The following is an 18,203-nucleotide window of genomic DNA, read 5'->3' as shown; positions in this document are numbered from 1 at the left end:
GTCTCAGACACTTACCTTCATGTCCCTATTTACGGCAATTATCACTGTTTTCCTTCAATTTATGGTAGAAGAGATGCATTATTTCTTGCCTTGCCCTTTGGTCTGGCGACAGCGCCACGTGTCTTCAGTAAGACACTAGCTCTTTAGCACCTACATGAGATAGCAATGGTGGGCTACCTGGACGACTTGCTCCTGTTTCAGTCGGCATTGAATCTTGAACAAGATCTCTCAGTCAAGAGAAGTCAAGCTGTTGATCCCTTTTGTGTCCAGACTCAGTTGGAAAGTTCCCAAGTTCATGGCCAGGTCAAAGTACCTCTGGGCAGAAGCATTGGATGCTCCTGTGGCATATGTACTCCCTAATATATCTTTCTCTTTCAAACCCCTTCCCTGGTTACTAACAGGAATCCAGCGAGGGGGCATTCTTGTTTTCCTTGTTTCTCCAGAATGGCCACACGGGGCTTGGTTCGGATCTTGTTTGGTTTATTCACAAACACTTTGTAGTGCTTTCCACTCTGCCCAGACCTTCTTTCTCCAGGTCTAAACTACCAACCTGCTTTATGGTGGATGGTGTAACTGTTTGACTGTTGAAAGACAGGTGCTAAAGAACTAAGGTCTATCCTAGGCTATCATTTCCACAATGATTCGTGCTTGGAAGTCTACTTCTCTGGTTTATCTGCTATGACACATAAAGGCATAAAAGGATTTCACTGTAAGTTCAAATATCATGTATACATTAACCTACTTGTCGACCGCCTAGCTGTAAATGTATGTAATGACTTTACAGTTATGGTAAATACCGTAGCTAGGTGCCATAACCCCGGTATCATTTTATTTTATTCTTTTCCCTCAGGCGGTCGGCTTTCTGATAAAAGTGATCCCAGCATAAGATTTGCTGTGAGAACTTATATAGGCAGAGGTTCCCCTGCCGCTTCCCGGTTGTTTCCGAGCTTACCGGAACCATCAGCCTGAAACTGATCCGGTGTGGCTGATGGCTAGGCAGGAAGTCGAGTGGGGGGCAAGATAGCTGCCACTCTGCTCTATGCCCTTGGAGGACCGGAGCGACGTCTGACGTCCCTTCCTGTTCTCTGGGCAGGCAGACAGGATTTTTTTTTTTTTTTTTTTATTTATTTACCTTTTAAAGGTAAGAGAGATCTGGGGTGAAGCGAACGCATACATAGGTCGTGCCCGCATATGTAATTGGTGTTCAAACCACACATGCGAGGTATCACTGCGAATGTTAGAGCGAGAGCAATAATTCTAGTGCTAGACCTCCTCTAACTCTAAGCAGCTAACCTGTAAAAAAATTTTAAGGCATCGCCTATGGAGATTTTTAAGTACCGTAGTTTGTCGCCATTCCACGAGCGTGTGCAGTTTTAAAAGATGACATGCTGGGTATCCATTTACTCAACATAACGTCGTCTTTCAAAAAAAAAAAAAAAATAAGCATTCCGTTTGAAAGACTGCTGCACAAATGCAGTATGATGTAAAATATTGCAACGACCGCCATTTTATTCTCTAGGGGCCCCGGCTAAAGTGTGTGTATATATGTGTGTGTATTCTAAGTAATTTTCTAGCAAGAAGTGCTGATTTTACTTGTAAACAAATGTCAGAAAAAGGCTGGGTCGGCCAGTGGTTAAGCTGGGCATATTCACATGCACACTGTAAAGACTATCTATTTCCTGTGATGTTTCTCTCTATTGCACAGCAGATTTCCTACAGAAAGTGAGCACTAAGATCTGCTGTTCTAAGATTGCTATGCTGGGTCTTTGTGTGGCCTTTCTCCTGCCCCTCTCTGATGGTAAATCATAGTGCACTTGATGTAAAAGTTCTCCGCAGAACTAGGGAATAATTACAGAAATTGTGAGAACTTTTTACTCATTATAGTAGAATTCTGGACTCTACCTAATCTTAATGCTACCTCCCCCCTTCTAACATCTATTCTGACTAACCTTTGTAAGAAAAATCTGTGTACTTGCCTATTTTCAGGCCAGTCTGGTCACGTGATCTCACCTGTGTCAGCCAGCACCAGCTGTAATGAGAGGAGAGAGCATTCGATAACAGCTGGTTATGCCTGAACAGTGACATCACCCATAGGCTTCCATTGTCAGTACCGCATCCTCTTCCTTGCAACAGCTGTTGGATGACTTGGGGAAGCCGAGTCACATGACCAAAGCAGGTTGAAAATAGATCTTTCTTACACAGGTTAGTATAGGTGTTAGGAAGGGGAGAAAAGGGTTTTTAAGGCTAGGTAAAGTCCGGAATTCTATTATAAGTGTTAACCCATAGATGGATTGTAGCCAGGGAGGCTGTAATCGGTCACGTCTCTACGTACAGCTTATTCGCAGAAAATTCTTGTATGAGTCCCTGGACAGAAATTTTAAATAGTGACCCTTTGTGGGATATAGATACTGAACTCTGGGATTTTCCTTTCAGTCAGAGGACATCCGCCTAGAGCCCAAACTGTATGACGCTTGTAAGACTGACATCACCTCCATCTGCCCTAATATACCCTTCGGTAATGCTCAGGTGAGCCTGCCCTCTACTGGCCAAATTTCCTCCTCTTACCCTGTATCAGTTTATATTAACCTTTCTGTATTGTCTCAGATCATTGAGTGTCTGAAGGAAAGCAAGAAGCAGCTGAGTCCGACCTGCCATCAGAAGATCTTCAAACTACAGGAGACTGAGATGATGGACCCTGAGTTGGATTACACACTAATGAGGGTCTGCAAACAGATGATCAAGGTTAGCGCTGCTCTCTGTATCAGTGTCTGGGAATAACCCCAAGAGTAGCCCCCAATCTCAAAACTTCCCCATTCCTGTTCTCTCCACAGAGGTTCTGCAGTGACACTGACCCAAAGAACATCCTGCTGTGTCTGAAACAGAACAAGAATACAGAGACCATGGACCCCAAATGCAAACAGATGATTACAAAGCGACAGATTACCCAGAACACAGGTATGTCCCATGTAACCACAGAATACAGATGTGCTCCCCCCCCCCCCCCCCCCCCCCAGGGGTGCAGGTGCGTGCGCCCCCAGGGCAAGTAGTTTAGCTGCTGTCCACATTTCGTTAACCACCTTAAGATTTACCCCCCTTCCTGACCAGGCCATTTATTGCGATACGCCACTGACAGTTGCGCAGTCCTGCCACACTGTACCCAAATAAAAATGTCCTTTTTTCCCACAAATGGCTTTCTTTTGGTATTTGATCACCACCTTGCCGTGGGGGTTTTTTTTTTTTTTTTTTTTTTTTTTTTTAAATAAAAAAAAAAAAAAACAAATTTGAAAAATACAATTTTTTTTTTTTCTGCTATAAAACAAAACGTATCCAATAAAAAATGTAATATATATTGTGCTACATATTTTTTGGTAAAATAATCCCAATAAGAGTATATATTGATTGGTTTGTGCAACAGTTATAGCGTCTACAAAGTATGGGATATTTTTATTTTTTGTTTTAACTTGTAATGGCAGCTATTAGTGACCTATAGCGAGACTGCAATTATTGTGGCGGACATTCTGACAATTTTGACACTTTTTGGGGACCAGTGACACTAATACAGTTTTCAGTGCTAAAAATATGCACTGTAATGATACTGGCTGGGAACGTGTTAACACCAGGGGCGATCAAAGGGTTACCTGTGTGCCTGACCAGGGTTTTTCTAAACTGTGGGAGGTGCTTTTACTAGGGGAAGACATGGATCCTGGTTCCTGCTTTGCAGAGAAAACAGGATCCATGCCTTCCCTCCTGTCAGAACAGCAGTCTGCCTTGTTTACATAGGCAGATTGCAGTTCTGGCTCTGTGGCTGATGATCGGCGGGTGCCGGCAGACATCGAGTCCTCTGTACCCGCTGAATGGCTCCTGCTGTGTGTAATCACTGTGGGAGCGAGGCACTATCGGTGCACATTCGTACCCCCTATCCAGAAGTGTAGGATCACGTGTATATGTGATCCTGAGCACAATGGCCACCCTGTAGCTGTAAAACTGCTATAGGGCGGTCGGCAAGTGGTTAATATTGGGGATTTGACCCGCAAACTGCTTTGGATTTGGAGTAAAATTCAGCTACTGTTTGTCTTCTCACAGATTATCGGCTAAACCCCATACTCCGCAAATCCTGCAAAGCTGACATTCCCAAATTCTGCCAGACCATCATCAACAATGCCAGAGATGACACGGAACTGGAAGGACTTGTCATCTCCTGCCTCAAGCTTAAGTATGCAGACCAGGTAGGTCACGGACACGGCTGAGGAGCACAGACAATTGTGCATTGTTCTCCGTCACTCCGTCACTCTCTTTTAGCCCCATAGATCCTTTTCACCCTCTGTCCGGGTCACTCCCTCTGTCCGGTAGATCATGTTTTTTCTTTTTTTTTTTCCTGCCATGACACTTGGCAGAAGCTTTTTTTTTTCTTGTAATCAAATATTTTATTGGAGCAAGACTTTCTTGACAATTTGCTTTGTACACAGCGTCTGTCGCCAGACTGTGAGGACCAGATTCGCGTCATCATTCAGGAGACTGCGCTAGATTACCGGCTCGATCCTCAGCTGCAGATGCAGTGTTCTGAAGAGGTAATGGTGTTTTGTGTGCTATGGTCTTCACCTGCTGGTAAGAATTTAAATGTTTCCTGGAAATATGGTGATGACTTTCCTAGGACTCAGTGCATAGCATGTTCTTCTCTCCTTTATACATCAGTAAATTTAGAAACCAGATAGAATTTCCCCATAAACAATAGGATGTTGTAGAAAGTAAAAAGTCAACAGGCATGGGGAAGGTTGGGGGGGATTGGGAGAGTTTATGGTGAGCAGTGCACATATTTACCAGCACACCGTGGATCTTCAAATGCAGTCCAAAGCTTTTATTGCAGAGATTATTGCGCAAAACAAGTGCAATGTTTCGGAGCCACGCAGGACCCCTTTGTCAGGCATGTGACAAAGGGGCCCTGGGGGGGGTGAGTCCGAAACATTGCGCTTGTTTTGTGATTTGATCTCTCTACAATAAAAGCTTTGGACTGCATTTGAAGATCCACAGTGTATTGAGGAATATGTGCATTGATCTGTAATTTATCCAGTGTCCAGCTGGTAGTTGATACAGCACCCACTTCAGCTGAGCCTTATGATCCAGGAATGTGTGGGATGGGGATATAGACAAGACTATGGTGAGCAGTGGTCGTTTGCATACTGAGTATTGAAGTTAAAGGGGTTGTAAAGGTAAAAATGTTTTCACCTTAATGCATTCAATGCATTAAGGTGAAAAAACTTCCGACATTACCGCCGCCAACAGCCCCCCGCCCGCCCCCCCCCCTCGAAAGTCAGCCGCTCGCTCCCGACATCCATTTCACCGCTCAGCCTGGCCGCTGATTGGGTACAGTGGATGGATTGAAAGGGAGCTCGCATTAAGGTGGTTAGTTCTTGTGGGGAGGAGCTGAAACAGCCGCCGAGGGACCCCAGAAGACCAGGTTCGGGGCCATTCTGTGCAAAACGAGCTGCACAGTGAAGGTTAGTATAACATGTGTTTTTTTTTTTTTTTTTTAATTACCTTTACAACCCCTTTAATACAAAGAGTATTGATTGGTGTAGAAATTGTGGGGTGCCAGGTCCTATCAGGCATAGAATTCTTTGCAACCAGCCCAATCCTAGAGCAGAGAAGCCATTTGGTGAGTCATAAGTGGCAGTGTTCTAGGCATAAATAGAATGCTCTGTGGTACCTGTAGGGTGAAGAGCAGGTAAGGAGGAGCCTATCAAGAGTGACTGAGGTATCATGCTCTGGTTATCAGTGGGGTTAATAGCTTTACAAGAGAAGTGTGTTTTGTTTTTTTATTCATACTTACCTAGGTGCATCTGTCCCTCAGTGTCTGTTCACTGAGAACCGAGCCTTCGAACACTGCCAACTGCTTGATTTTAACAGCTCCCCCGAGCAGAGAGTTCACAGCTCTCTGCTCCGCCTCCTCGCTCACTGGAGTGCTGGGATGTGGAGGGGATGGGAGTGACCGGCTCAGGCTCTCAGCGGCTCGCTGAGCCAGGTGTCTGTTCAGGGATCTAAGCGGATCACGACTCCATGGTCATGATGACACGGAGCCTGGACCAACTCTGATGTCAGCAGAGAGCAGGCTACAGCCCGCTCTCTGCTGAAAACGGGTCACAGGAGTGCAAAATGAACTTCACTCCTGTGATCCACAGAAGCACAGCCAAAAGAGCGTTTTTGCCACGATTTTGTTCAGGTCACCAGTGTAAAAGGCAGAAAAACGCCTGTAATCTGCCCCAAAGAAGCTCATGTTCTTTTTTGAGCTTAGGGCGTTTTTACAAGCGTTTTGCTTCAGGTGACAAATTGCTCAGATGTGAACAGGTGCCATTGAAATAAATGGAATTTTGCTTGTTGTGCGTTTTCAGGCGTTTTATGAGCTGAAAACGCTCTGGTGTGAATGCAGCCTTAGGCAGTATAAAAAAAAGGTAAGATGTGTGCAATTTGTTTCTGGGCTGTACTACAGGTACAAACAACAACTACTACTAACATACACATATGTATATGTATTGCTGCAATAGCCAGGAGCAGGGGAAATAATTTTGGCTTCTTTAGTGGTAAATTATGATCAAGAAAAAAAAAAAAAATAAAATCAGGAGATATACATTACCATTTACCACCAAAAAGCCTAATTTGTCCAGGAAAAAGGTATAATCCACCTGGATGCACAAAGTAGTTGTGATTTGTACAGTTTTACTAGCACATGTCAAAGTTACAAAATTGTGCTTGGATATTTGGATTTGTTTTACCCTTAGGCGTGAATGGGTTAATTTCTGTGGAGATTGTGACTAGTGAGAATGTTGTGCTCTAAGTTTTTTACTGAATTCTCCCTGTGCCCACAGATTAACAGCCTGTGCGGCGAGGAGGCGGCGGCCCAGGAACCCACCGGGCAGGTGGAGGAATGTCTGAAGATGAACCTACTGAAGATAAAGTCCCCTGGCTGTAAGAAGGTGAGAAGTGACTGCATTACCCTAGAAAGCATTTGGACCCTATATATATATATATATATATATATATATATATATATATGTATATGTATATGTATATGTATATGTATGTGTGTGTGTGTGTGTATATATATATATATATATATATATTATTATATCTTTTCACATGTTATATAGGGCAACAATTCATTATACATCATTAGGGGCAAACCAAGGGGCAGTCCCTTAGTTTATCCAATCACAAGAGTACAAGTATCAAAAGTTACATATCACAAGTTATATGGACATATGGAAGTTATATGGACATTTGCATAATCTGACGTGCTTAAAAAAAAAAGTACCTAACGAAAAGTACCCAAAATATCCTTTATCAAAATATATTTTCTTAGCTTAAATTCCGAGAAAATGAATAATATAGAAATAACCTTTTAAGATACTTTCAAAAAGGTGCCTTTGGCTTTAGGCCCAGGTTTGCGGTGGGATGTTCTAACTTGTTCCCGTACTTATATTCAAATATTCTCACCGCAGGTACGGTACTTTCCTGTTTTTGCAGATAGCTAGCTTAGTAAATTTAAAATTGAAATTAGCATTTCATCTATCTTGTATAAAAAAAAAAGTTCAGGCCCCTTATCTAAAGTATATAGTGAACCAAAGTGCAGCCATTTTCCTTACAGGTAGTAGGTGGGGCAGTGCACAAAAATCAGTAGTAGGTGGGGCCGTGTACAGAGGTCAGCTGTACGAAGAGCAGTGTATTATAGAGATCAGTAGGGCAGAAGATGGGTAAGCAGGTCAGAGGCCGGGAGGGCCCAGACATTCTTGTCTAATGCAGAGTGGCACAGGGAAGCTGCCATGCCATAGCTTCACATTCAGGAGCTGATCCCCCTCCTTTCGCATGATATCACTCGCAAGCGCCTTGGATTCGGAGAGGAGGGTCGGTGGGGATGCGCGCACTACACAAAGGGGAAGAACCCACTATTTTGGAGGATTTTCCCACCCTGCGGCCTCATATGCAAGGGGCAGGGGCTGCCTCTGCAGCCTAGGATTGGCTGAATGTGCGCATGCGCCACTCTGCAGCTATAGGGGGAGAGCACAGGGTCGGCAATGAGGGGACATGTTCGCAGTATACCAGGTACCGGTTTGCAATCATCGGGTAGATCGCGATCGATGGGTTGCCGACCCTGGTATTTGTGTCAAGTATACAGGTTGGGTTCTAACAGAAGGTATTATATTTGTACTTTGGCTTTAATGAGTAGGAAAGAGATATTCTTAGTCAAATTAGACTTTTATTTTTATTTTTTATTTTTACTTTTCTGTATATTGCACTTGGAATATCAAATGTGGGACAGGGATTCCTATACAGAGGGATCGAATAGCTGCCCAAATCATTGGTCTCAGTGGGATCATGGCCCACAGGGAAGAATAGCCCCCAAGTCATTGGTGTCATTGAAATGGTGACCCCAGGGAAGATCCCCCCCCCCCCCCCCCCTGCAGATGAAGACTGATGAACCCTGCATACTGCCCGCCAATGCCTTTTGTGAGTGACGTTTTTCCATGTGCAGGTGCAACACCATCTGAACTTTTTTAATTTTTCTTAAAAAGTAATAGTAGTATCCTGGTAATAAGAGTACACTTTTTCGGTAACGTAGCAGGCTGTGGCCCAGCGGAGGATCTGTTGGCGATCCAGTGCGAACGTTTTGATAGCAGTAGCTGTCTAAGCAGACAGTGATCTGTGGCCCAGTAGGTGGAAAGTCCAGCTTGGTGGTTGAGAACCCCCAGTGTAGAGCATATAAAAATTTGTTTAATGCCCCATCCAACTTTGTGTGAATGCCAAAACCCAGGCCACGTATGGGAACATGCACTTTATTGTACGTAAGATCTGATGCTTCTATATTCTCTGCCACCTGGTGTAATCCTGATCCTTCATCTTTTTGCAACAGGAGGTTCTGAACATGCTGAAGGAAAGTAAGGCAGACATATTTGTGGATCCTGTGTTGCACACGGCCTGTGCGCTAGACATAAAACATCACTGTGCCGCCATCCCGCCAGGAAAAGGACGCCGTAAGTAACACCCCTAAACTGCTCCCATGTTAAACCTGTATGGGCCAGCAGATCATATCTGAATAAGTAATGGTGTTTTCCTATTGCAGAGATGTCCTGTTTGATAGAAGCATTACAAGACAAGATGGTACGACTGCAGCCCGAGTGCAAGAAGAGACTGCAGGACCGCCTGGACATGTGGAGCTATGCAGCCAAGGTGAGCAAGACAGCCTGCACGCCATTCATAGAGCAGCCAATCCTTTGTGTCTGTGAACAATATATGTGTCACTGACTATGAAGCGAAAAAATATAATTGAATGTGTGTGTTTAGCCGCTGCTGTAAAAAAAGTACTAATACGTAAAAGATAAATCAAAATAGATACAGCGCTGGCTATGCGAATAGGCAAACACTGTGCAATAACACTGGGATCATACACAGATGATTAAATAAATGCTAGGCATATGTGGGTATCATAAATTCATGAAAATAGGAATTGAAATTAAAATAAAACACATATGTATAAATTATCAAAAACAGTCCCAATAAACAGAGATAATAGCAATCCTTCAGCCTATGCTATACAGTCTATCACCTGATAAGCCAATAAGCTGTGATTCAATGAAGGCGAAAGATGACTCTGGATCAAAGTTCATGAGATGAGTGCTTCTAGGTGCAGGATTTCAAAATCACCCATAAAAAATAAAGAAAACACTATGGTGTGAAGTACTGAAGAGACAGGATATCAATTGCGCATAACAGCGCTACTCACAAGAACAATGTATTGAACAGGCATTCAGAGAGACTTCCGCGTTCGGCGCTGTAAGCGTGCGTTCCACGGGAACAGGAAGCAGTGTCACTGGTTTAGGATGTGAGCCGGATATTACGTCGACGGGTTTCGCCCCTCCTCCAGGGCGTCATCAAAGAAAAAAAAAGACTATTTTTCTGAATTTATGATACCCACATATGCCTAGCATTTATTTAATCATCTGTGTATGATCCCAGTGTTATTGCACAGTGTTTGCCCATTCACATAGCCAGCGCTGTATCTATTTTGATTTAATCCTTTGTGTCTGCCTCACAAAATCTTTCCCCAGCCTCGGTCACACACTAACAGAGATCTGCTGGTACAAAAGATTAAGTATATCTGCAGTGCTGGGATGCTTTGTGTAGTATGAAGCAAGAGGGAAATGGCTTGGCAATCAGATATCCACTTTAAAGCTGAGCTGCTCGTATTACAGGCAGTCAAAATACCAGTATCAGCTTTTCGCAGACCTCAGAGGGGGGGTGGAGACAAGTGGCACAAAGAGCCAATCGAGTGTGTTGCAAGTGCAATGAGCATGGTAGGAGGTGAGAGCAGAGATGAGCTCATCAGTCTGCTGCTCCATCTTTCTCTGTCCAGTGACAGTATAGCGTTGGAGACCTACATGGATAAATTGCAAAGAAAAAAAAGATCCTCGGGTTTGGATAGACTGTGATTGGCTGTCGGTGATCATGTGATTGATTATTGCTTTGTGATCAAAGGCTTTCAGTGACAGCACGGTCATAGTGCTTGGGAAAGACAATTGAGAATGCTTTCAGCACACAGCAGTTACGCAGGTCCTACAAGTATATATGCAACAGCTTGGCATAAAGCTCACCTCTGTGCTGTCATGGATGTATTCAACCGGCATGGAGTTTTCCAGGTTTACTTTACTATATAAAGTTGATTAACCACTTGCTGCAAAATCACATACCTGGTACGTCAAGTGGTTGTACCGGGATGATGCAGCTGAAGGCATCACCTCCGGTACCTCTTTTTTTAAAAGCCGGCGGTCGGCTCTCTTGTAATCGCAATGAGAGTGGCTAGCCACTGGATTGCTATTACCAGCAGCTGGAGGGGAATTCTGTTTGAAAAACCGCTGCGCAAATACTGTTTGTTATAAAAAAATTGCAAAACCCACCAATTTATTTTCTAGGGTCTCCGCTTTAAAAAAAGTGTTTGGGTTCGAAGTAATTTTCTAGCAAAAAAAAAAAACTGATTGTTGCATGTAAATGGAAAGTGCCAGAAAAAGCTTGGTCTTCAAGTGGTTAAATTTTATTTTATTTTTTTCCTTCCAGGTGGCCCCGGCTGATGGATTTTCTGATTTGGCAATGCAAGTGATGAGTTCCCCATCCAAGAATTACATCTTGTCGGTTGTCATGGTTAGCGTGTGCGTGCTTTTCTTAGGAGGCCTGCTGTGTGGTCGCATCACCAAGAAGGTGACAAGAGAATTGAAGGACAGGTAGAGCATCGGACCCCCTCCTACACCTCTCAGCAAGAGCTCTGAGAAGCAGGGGGCTTCTGGGGAGGGAGGGCAGGCCTGTCGCCACATGTACAGCTCTCCCATGCAGTCCTATCCCATCTTCCTCTTCCTCCCAGCTCCCTCCAGCGCTGTGGAACCTGGATGGAGCAATGGAAGAAAAAATAAACTGGCTCCCGTCTCCTCTGCTTCATCTGCTCGTTCTGTCCCCCAATCCAGAGACTTCAGGCCTCCTGTTGCTGCACAGCTCCCTACTCTCCTAGTGCCGTGTTGCTTTATGTGGACTTTTTTTGGGGGGTGGTGGGTGGGAGAGAGGGGATTATTATTTTAACGGTATGCCTCCCAGAGTTGGAAGCTGTGCCTCAGCCACTTTGCATAACCCCACGGCAAGATGTGGAAGGGATGTGGAGATTGAGCACTTTGTGATGCTGTCTGAGCCCGGATGTCTGCAGAGATGGATCAGTGCAAACCGCCCGGCTCCAAACCTGCCAAAACTCTACGAACTCTTCTGTCCTTTCTCTTCCCGAGCAGTGCGGACTTTTCTTAATGATTTCCAGCAATGGACATAGAGCATTTTTAATAGTGCAATCCCGTGGCTCTCTCTTCTCCGGTTCCACAAAAAAGTATTACTGTCCTGGGTGGAAGGGGCCGCTGCGGTGGTGGTGTCTTTCTGTGCCGATAACTTTTAATTCTCAATCTCTGGCGGTTTCCTCACACTTGGGGGGGTTGTGCCCTTTAAGCTCCTCCTTTGCTTAACTTTTTTGTCTTTAAATTGTGTTTTTACTTCTCTGCTCACCCATTGTGAAACGTCTAATATTTATCTATTTTGCTTAAACTGATAGTCTGGCCTCCCGATTTTTCATGCTGATCATTTCATGATGCCCTCTAGCTGCTAGCCACTCGGGTTCCCTGCTGGACAGACTTGGCTATAAGGTTACCCCCCCTGAGTGGAACTGTCACGTGGCCAAGAGCAGAGGTTGACGCTCATGGTCTCCATTTTGCACTACTGTACCCAGCAGCCAGTCGTTGCGACTGGACGCTGAGCAATATTTTCTGCAAGTTCAGCGCGTGCCACGGTTGATGCTGCCCGGAGACCGGGGCACTTGCTGTACGCTCTACAGCTCCGTTAGGCTTATATCTGTGAACATGGCCAGGTCCTTGGTGTGCTGTTAGGTGGAGCAGGTACATCTAGCTGGGGGTTAGAAGTGAACAGAGCTGGATTCTGAGCATTAAACCATTACACTCCGTGCATTCATTTCCTGACAAGTGCGCTTTCCACCTCCAAACACAAGCCCCACATTATTTAAACCTTTGTCTTCCACTATTGTCCAACATCCCTCCCCAGCACAGGGTCTGCAAGCTGTCAACCCCGTGTCTTACTGGGGACAAATGCCAACAACATTCCTTATCTGTTAATAGAACTCATTCATCGCATTAAAGTCCTGCTGCTATTGGTGGCCCTGTCCACCCAGCTCTTTACCTGTGTGTTAGTGATGACTGAAAGGAGATGGTGCCTGCTGTCAGTGACTGGTGGTGGTGTAGGCAGCTGGTACTGGTCCTGAAAAGTGTCCAATATATCCTTTAATCACCAAATCTTTAAAATCTTAATACCTTGTGGCCCCAGTGCATTGTGGATTTTGTGGGACCTCCGTAAATTGATGTGATTGATCCTGGCTGATCCGATACGGATTTCCAAAAAATTTCTGCTTTGTGTGTGGGTAGCACTGTCATCCTGGGCTGAAGAACTTACAATTGCTTGCTTCATTTCACCCACTCAAAACCTGCTAATGTCAAAACCCTTCACCAATTATTCTTTTCCTCTCTTTATCAGCTACAAGATATTTTGCCGCTAACAAGGATGCGGAGAACTACTATAGAACATAATCAACCACCTCACTCCTCCCCCCTCACCTGCACTCTACAGCCTGGACTGCAGCCACACCCCTCCCTTTCCCCCTTGTTGTCCCTGACATTGCAGGCCCAGTATGGTCGTGCATTATACACTGGAGCAGAGCCCCGCCCACACACATTGAATAATGGTCGTAGACTTCCATGTCCTCCCAATTGTCACATTCGAGTACATTTTTCTTTTTGTACATTGTTTTTGCTCTGTGTATAGACCCGGTCATCATGTCCATGCTGTGTCAGAATGAAATGTTACCCAATGTTTCCGGCATAATGTGCATTTTTTTTTTTCTGTACAGAGAAATGGGAAGATTTAATAAAAAATAAAAATGCTACCTAAATACAGTTGTGTTCCTGAATCCCTAAAACAAGGTTCAACAGTTAAAGCTGCCATTTATGTCCATGGTGCCTTACTCCCCCTTAACATGCTAAAGAAATTTTTAAATGGTTCCTTTCCTTTTTCATTACATTCCTTATGTTAACCTTGATATCCACCCTGGGTCTCTCTGCTTCTCTATGCAATGCAGACCGATCATGGCTGGTGGGAGGGGGGGCTGGCAGGGTGCTAAGATGTTTTCCATAAAGCTTTATTCTGCACCCTGCGAGCCCCTCCTGCCAGCTATGATCGGTCTGCCTCAGTACTCCTCTTAATGTGGTTGAAAACATAAGTGATATTGTCATCCTTAAAACATTAAATATAACAGTTTAATCCATGCTTAGATTATAGAAAAAATGTGCCTGTTCTACTTTTTTTTTTTTTGTTAATGAGCAGGTTACTTGATTGCTGTTGCTTCCTGAGCGATTCACGGACCTGCTAGTGGGTGTGTATCTATCTAGTCCTCCTCTCCTCCTCTTTGTGACGTGTCTGTCCCGCTCTATACACTCACCAACAGGTCTGTGAATCGCTCGGGATCACATGACCTGCTGGTGGGCGTGTATGGGCGGAGCAAACACGGCTGACATGTCAGGGAGGCAGTGACTGGGTAGGAAGCCACTGTTTGTCAAGTTCAGAGAGATGGGCAGGGGGGTGTGGCTTACACTGTCACCCTAGTTATATGTGACTCTGTACTACATTGGTGAAAAAAAAAAAATTGAAATCGTGAAAACTTTGTTTAATTTGTTCATTTTCCAAAAAACTATGACTAATTACAACAAAAAACTCGCCATGCCTCTTACTAAATACCTTGGACTGTATACTTTCCAAAAAGAGGTCATTTGGGGGCTATTTGTACTGTCCTGACATTTTTGGGCCTCGAGAAATGAGAGGCCAACAGTACATAAGGATTGATCAAATTTCAGATAGAGTAATACCTTGGATTGTGAGCATAATTTGTTCCAGAAACATGCTTGTAATCCAAAGCACTCGTATATCAAAGCAAACTTCCCTATAGTAAATAATGGAAATGCAGATGATTCGTTCCACAACCATTTTTTCTCTATAAAAATGATTACGGCAATACAAAATACAGTACAGTATAAAGTGCATGGTGTATACAGTACATGGCCAGAGGTCCGGGGTCCAATACGATAAGTAGAAGGATCAGTTTCAATGTGAAAAAAAAAAATTGGAATTGGACTCACAATGTTTATCCCACGTTAAGGAGTCTGGTGCTCATCCATGTAAAGCTGCTGGTGTATACAGTACTGTATGTGGCCAGAGGCCTGGGGGCGCTGGTGGCTTCCAGCACTTCCTGGAGAACTCGGAGACACTCTGGAACAGTTGAGAGATTCAGGTGCTCCGAACGCGCATTACGCCCGCCCCACCCAGCTGGGTGTGTCTGAGTTCTCCAGGAAGCTCTGGGAGCCACCAGAACTCCTGGACCTCTGACCACATACAGTACTGTATACACCAGCGGCTTTACATGGATTCGTACCAGACTCCTTAACGCGGGATATACCGTATTTATCGGCGTATAACACGCAATTTTTTTCCCCTTAAAATCAGAGGAAAATCATGGGTGCGTGTTATACGCCGAACCGCTGCTTTGGAGGGAAAGGAGCTAACCCAGCGCCGCCGAAATACAGCGCCGAGTGTACTCGGCTAGGCTCGGTTCCGCCCGCAGTCACGCCTAGTCCCGCCTCCTAGCATTTACATCCCGCCTCCTAGCATTTACGTCCCGCCACTGGACCGGTGTGGTGTCCATCATAGGAACCCGGCCAAGGGGTGGGAATGCGAGAGGAGCCGACTACACAGGACATCCCACTCTGTCTACCTTGGCGGCGCAACAATTTAAAAGCTGATCATGGTACAATTTGGGGCAAGGCTGCAGATGGACACTGATAAGGCTTCATTGATGGGCATTTAAAATGTGTTTATATGTATGTATATATATATATATATATATATATATATATATATATATATATATATATATATACAGTGTGTGTGTGTGTGTGTGTATATATATGTATGTATGTATGTGTGTGTATATATATATATATATTTAAAACTGAAACTGATCCTTCTACTGCTTGTCTTGCATATCAAGGTATAATTTGAAAAAACATTTTGCTCGTCATGCAAAAAGCTTGTTTACCACGTTACCCACGTTACTCGTAAACCAAGGTATTGCTGTATATACCATAGTTTGTGGACTCTTCCTACAGATTAAATAATACAAACTGATTTGGGTTATTTTCACCAAAGGAATGTAGCAAAATACATTTTGGCCTACATTTTTTTTAAAGAAAGATTTGTTTGCAAAAATTTTTTTTTTTTCAGTCTCCTTTTTTTTGTTTTTTTGTTTATTAAGTAAAAACAGCTGTGATTAAATGCCACCAAAAAAGAGCTTATATGTTCATGGTAAAAATTATATATATTATAGTGTGTTACATGACCACGCAATTGTCATTCAAAGTGCAACAGCTCTGAAAGCTGAAAACTGACCTGGGCAGGAAGGGGGTGAATGTGCCCAGTATTAAAGTGGTTAAAGGGTAACCCCACTTTCATGAGGAAAAGAAATGGCAAATAAAGACATTTATATAGCTTATACAATTGTCACACAAGTCCTATTGTATATAAATGTTCTTAAAAATTTACTTTTCCTTTTCAATCTGCAGCTCTGTAATTTTCTGAAAATGCAATACAATATGACTACCTGGAGGTGTTCTGTACACCGAATGTATACAGAACGCACCCCAGAAACATTTCCTGTTCATGTGATTGGCTCACCAATTTTCCCAGAAGTCTGCGCTAAGATACAAGTCAGATTTCAGGCATCCCCTGCAACAAAAATGTCATTTTTGGTGAGATACTCCCAATAGGAAATCAGGCTAAAGGGATTCAGGCCCAGTAGCTTTCCTCATTAGAGCCCTGCAGGTGCACAGCTGAGTGATGATCATGAAACCACTCCCATTAGATTCACTTTCCACATGGACACAGACAAACACACAGGGATTTCTTTAGAATAACAAAAGATAGGAATCTGCAACAAAGTTTGTTAAAATTCTTGCAATGTACATAGATCACCCAGAGGGGAATGTTTTTTTTTGTTTGTTTTTTTTTTCTCAACAAATGTGGAGTTACCGTTTAACTGCTTGCTGCCCGCCCATTGTCAAATGACGGCAAGGCGGTGCAGCTCTCGTTCTGGGACGACGTCATATGACGGCGTCCGAGAACGGCCCCTCTCCCGTGGCCGCGCCGTGTTGCTAGGACACGGCGCGACCCCAATCTCTGTAAAGAGCCGCGTCCACGGCTCTTTAACCATGTGATCAGCTGTGTCCAATCACAGCCGGTCACATGTAAACAAGTAGATGCCGGTAATCGGCTCTCCTCGCCTCACACTGACAGTGTAAGGAGAGGATAGCCAATCAGCAGCATCTCCTCACAGGGACATCTAATCAGTGACCTGATTACAATAAATACAGTGTCACAAAACAGTGCCCACCATTGCCCACCAATGCCAGCATATAGTGCCCACAAGTGGCAGCAATCGGTGCCCACCACTGCCCACAAGTGCCACCAGTCAGTGTCCATTAGCGATGCCAGTCAGTGCTGCCCATCACTGCTGTCGATCAATGCCCATCAGTGCGGCATATTGGTGCCATCTCATCAATGCCCACTAGTTCAGCCCATCAGTGCCGCCTCATCAGCGCACATCAGTGAAGGTGAAAAATTACTTAGTTACAAAATTTACTGACAGAAAAAATGTAAACCTTTTTTTTTTTTTTCAAAATTTTTGGTCTTATTTTTTACAAAAAAAAAACAGCAGTGATTTAAATACCACCAAAAGAAAGCTCTTTTTGTGTGAAAAAAAATGATGAAAAAATTTGTTTGGGTACAGTGTAGCACGACCGCCCAATTGTTCAAAGTGTAACAGCGCTGAAAGCTGAAAAATGCCTTGGGCAGGAAGGGGGTGTAAGTGCCCAGTAGGCAAGTGGTTAAAGATGCAGTGCAATGATTTTACACTGTAAAAAAAAAAAAAAATCTTCCACATGATTGGATGATGGAAGTCCGTATAGCTTCTGCTCATTTACTAAGCTGTGGAGCAGAGTGCACAGTCTATTTGCTTTTAGTAAATTGACCCCTTTGTGTCTTCTGTGGGCTGACTCTTGGGAGGAGTTATGCAAATCTCAAAATGCCTTGATGGGTGGGTGTCAGTCTGGAGGAATTGACATTCCTAGGCAGGCTACAGGTAAGGACATAATGGACATCCTATGATGTGGGCTCTACCAGAATTGCTGCAGTTTCTAATGCACATTATGAGAAGCTCAGTGTGCAGTGAAATCAGTCATTTCAGTATGGGAGATAAGCCTGTACAGCTGTGCCAAGACTAAAGGGAAGTTGAGAATTGCAGTATAAATGAAGGCAAGACTTAATCATAACCATGCAGGACACAAAGTGGGAGATTAACTAAAACTGGACCACACAATCTGGTGCAGCTGTGTGTAGTAACCAATCGGCTTCTAACTATAGTCGTAGATCATGAGTTGTATGCCCCTACCTTCAGGTGATTGGACACTGGCAAAGTCTTTGCACCCTCATATAACTGCGCCCACTTTGGATAGAGTGGAGAG

General features: G+C 44.0%; 1 protein-coding gene across 1 annotated transcript in view; it reads left to right on the top strand.

Moving 5' to 3' along the window:
- Positions 1–13,528, top strand: part of LOC141112671 (Golgi apparatus protein 1-like) — a gene marked incomplete in the record, with an annotated part of 122,289 nt that extends 108,761 nt beyond the window's left edge. Inside the window, 9 exon segments of the mRNA XM_073605665.1 lie at positions 2,434–2,526; positions 2,605–2,742; positions 2,832–2,955; positions 4,084–4,226; positions 4,467–4,568; positions 6,861–6,968; positions 8,903–9,023; positions 9,113–9,219; positions 11,101–13,528. Of these exon segments, the coding sequence (XP_073461766.1) occupies positions 2,434–2,526; positions 2,605–2,742; positions 2,832–2,955; positions 4,084–4,226; positions 4,467–4,568; positions 6,861–6,968; positions 8,903–9,023; positions 9,113–9,219; positions 11,101–11,268 (1,104 nt within the window).
- Between the last annotated feature and the right edge of the window lie 4,675 nt (positions 13,529–18,203).

Source organism: Aquarana catesbeiana, linkage group LG11 (genome assembly GCF_042186555.1).
Source record: "Aquarana catesbeiana isolate 2022-GZ linkage group LG11, ASM4218655v1, whole genome shotgun sequence".
NCBI classification, from domain to species: Eukaryota; Metazoa; Chordata; class Amphibia; order Anura; family Ranidae; genus Aquarana; species Aquarana catesbeiana.
This window is presented reverse-complemented; position numbering and strand designations above follow the sequence as displayed.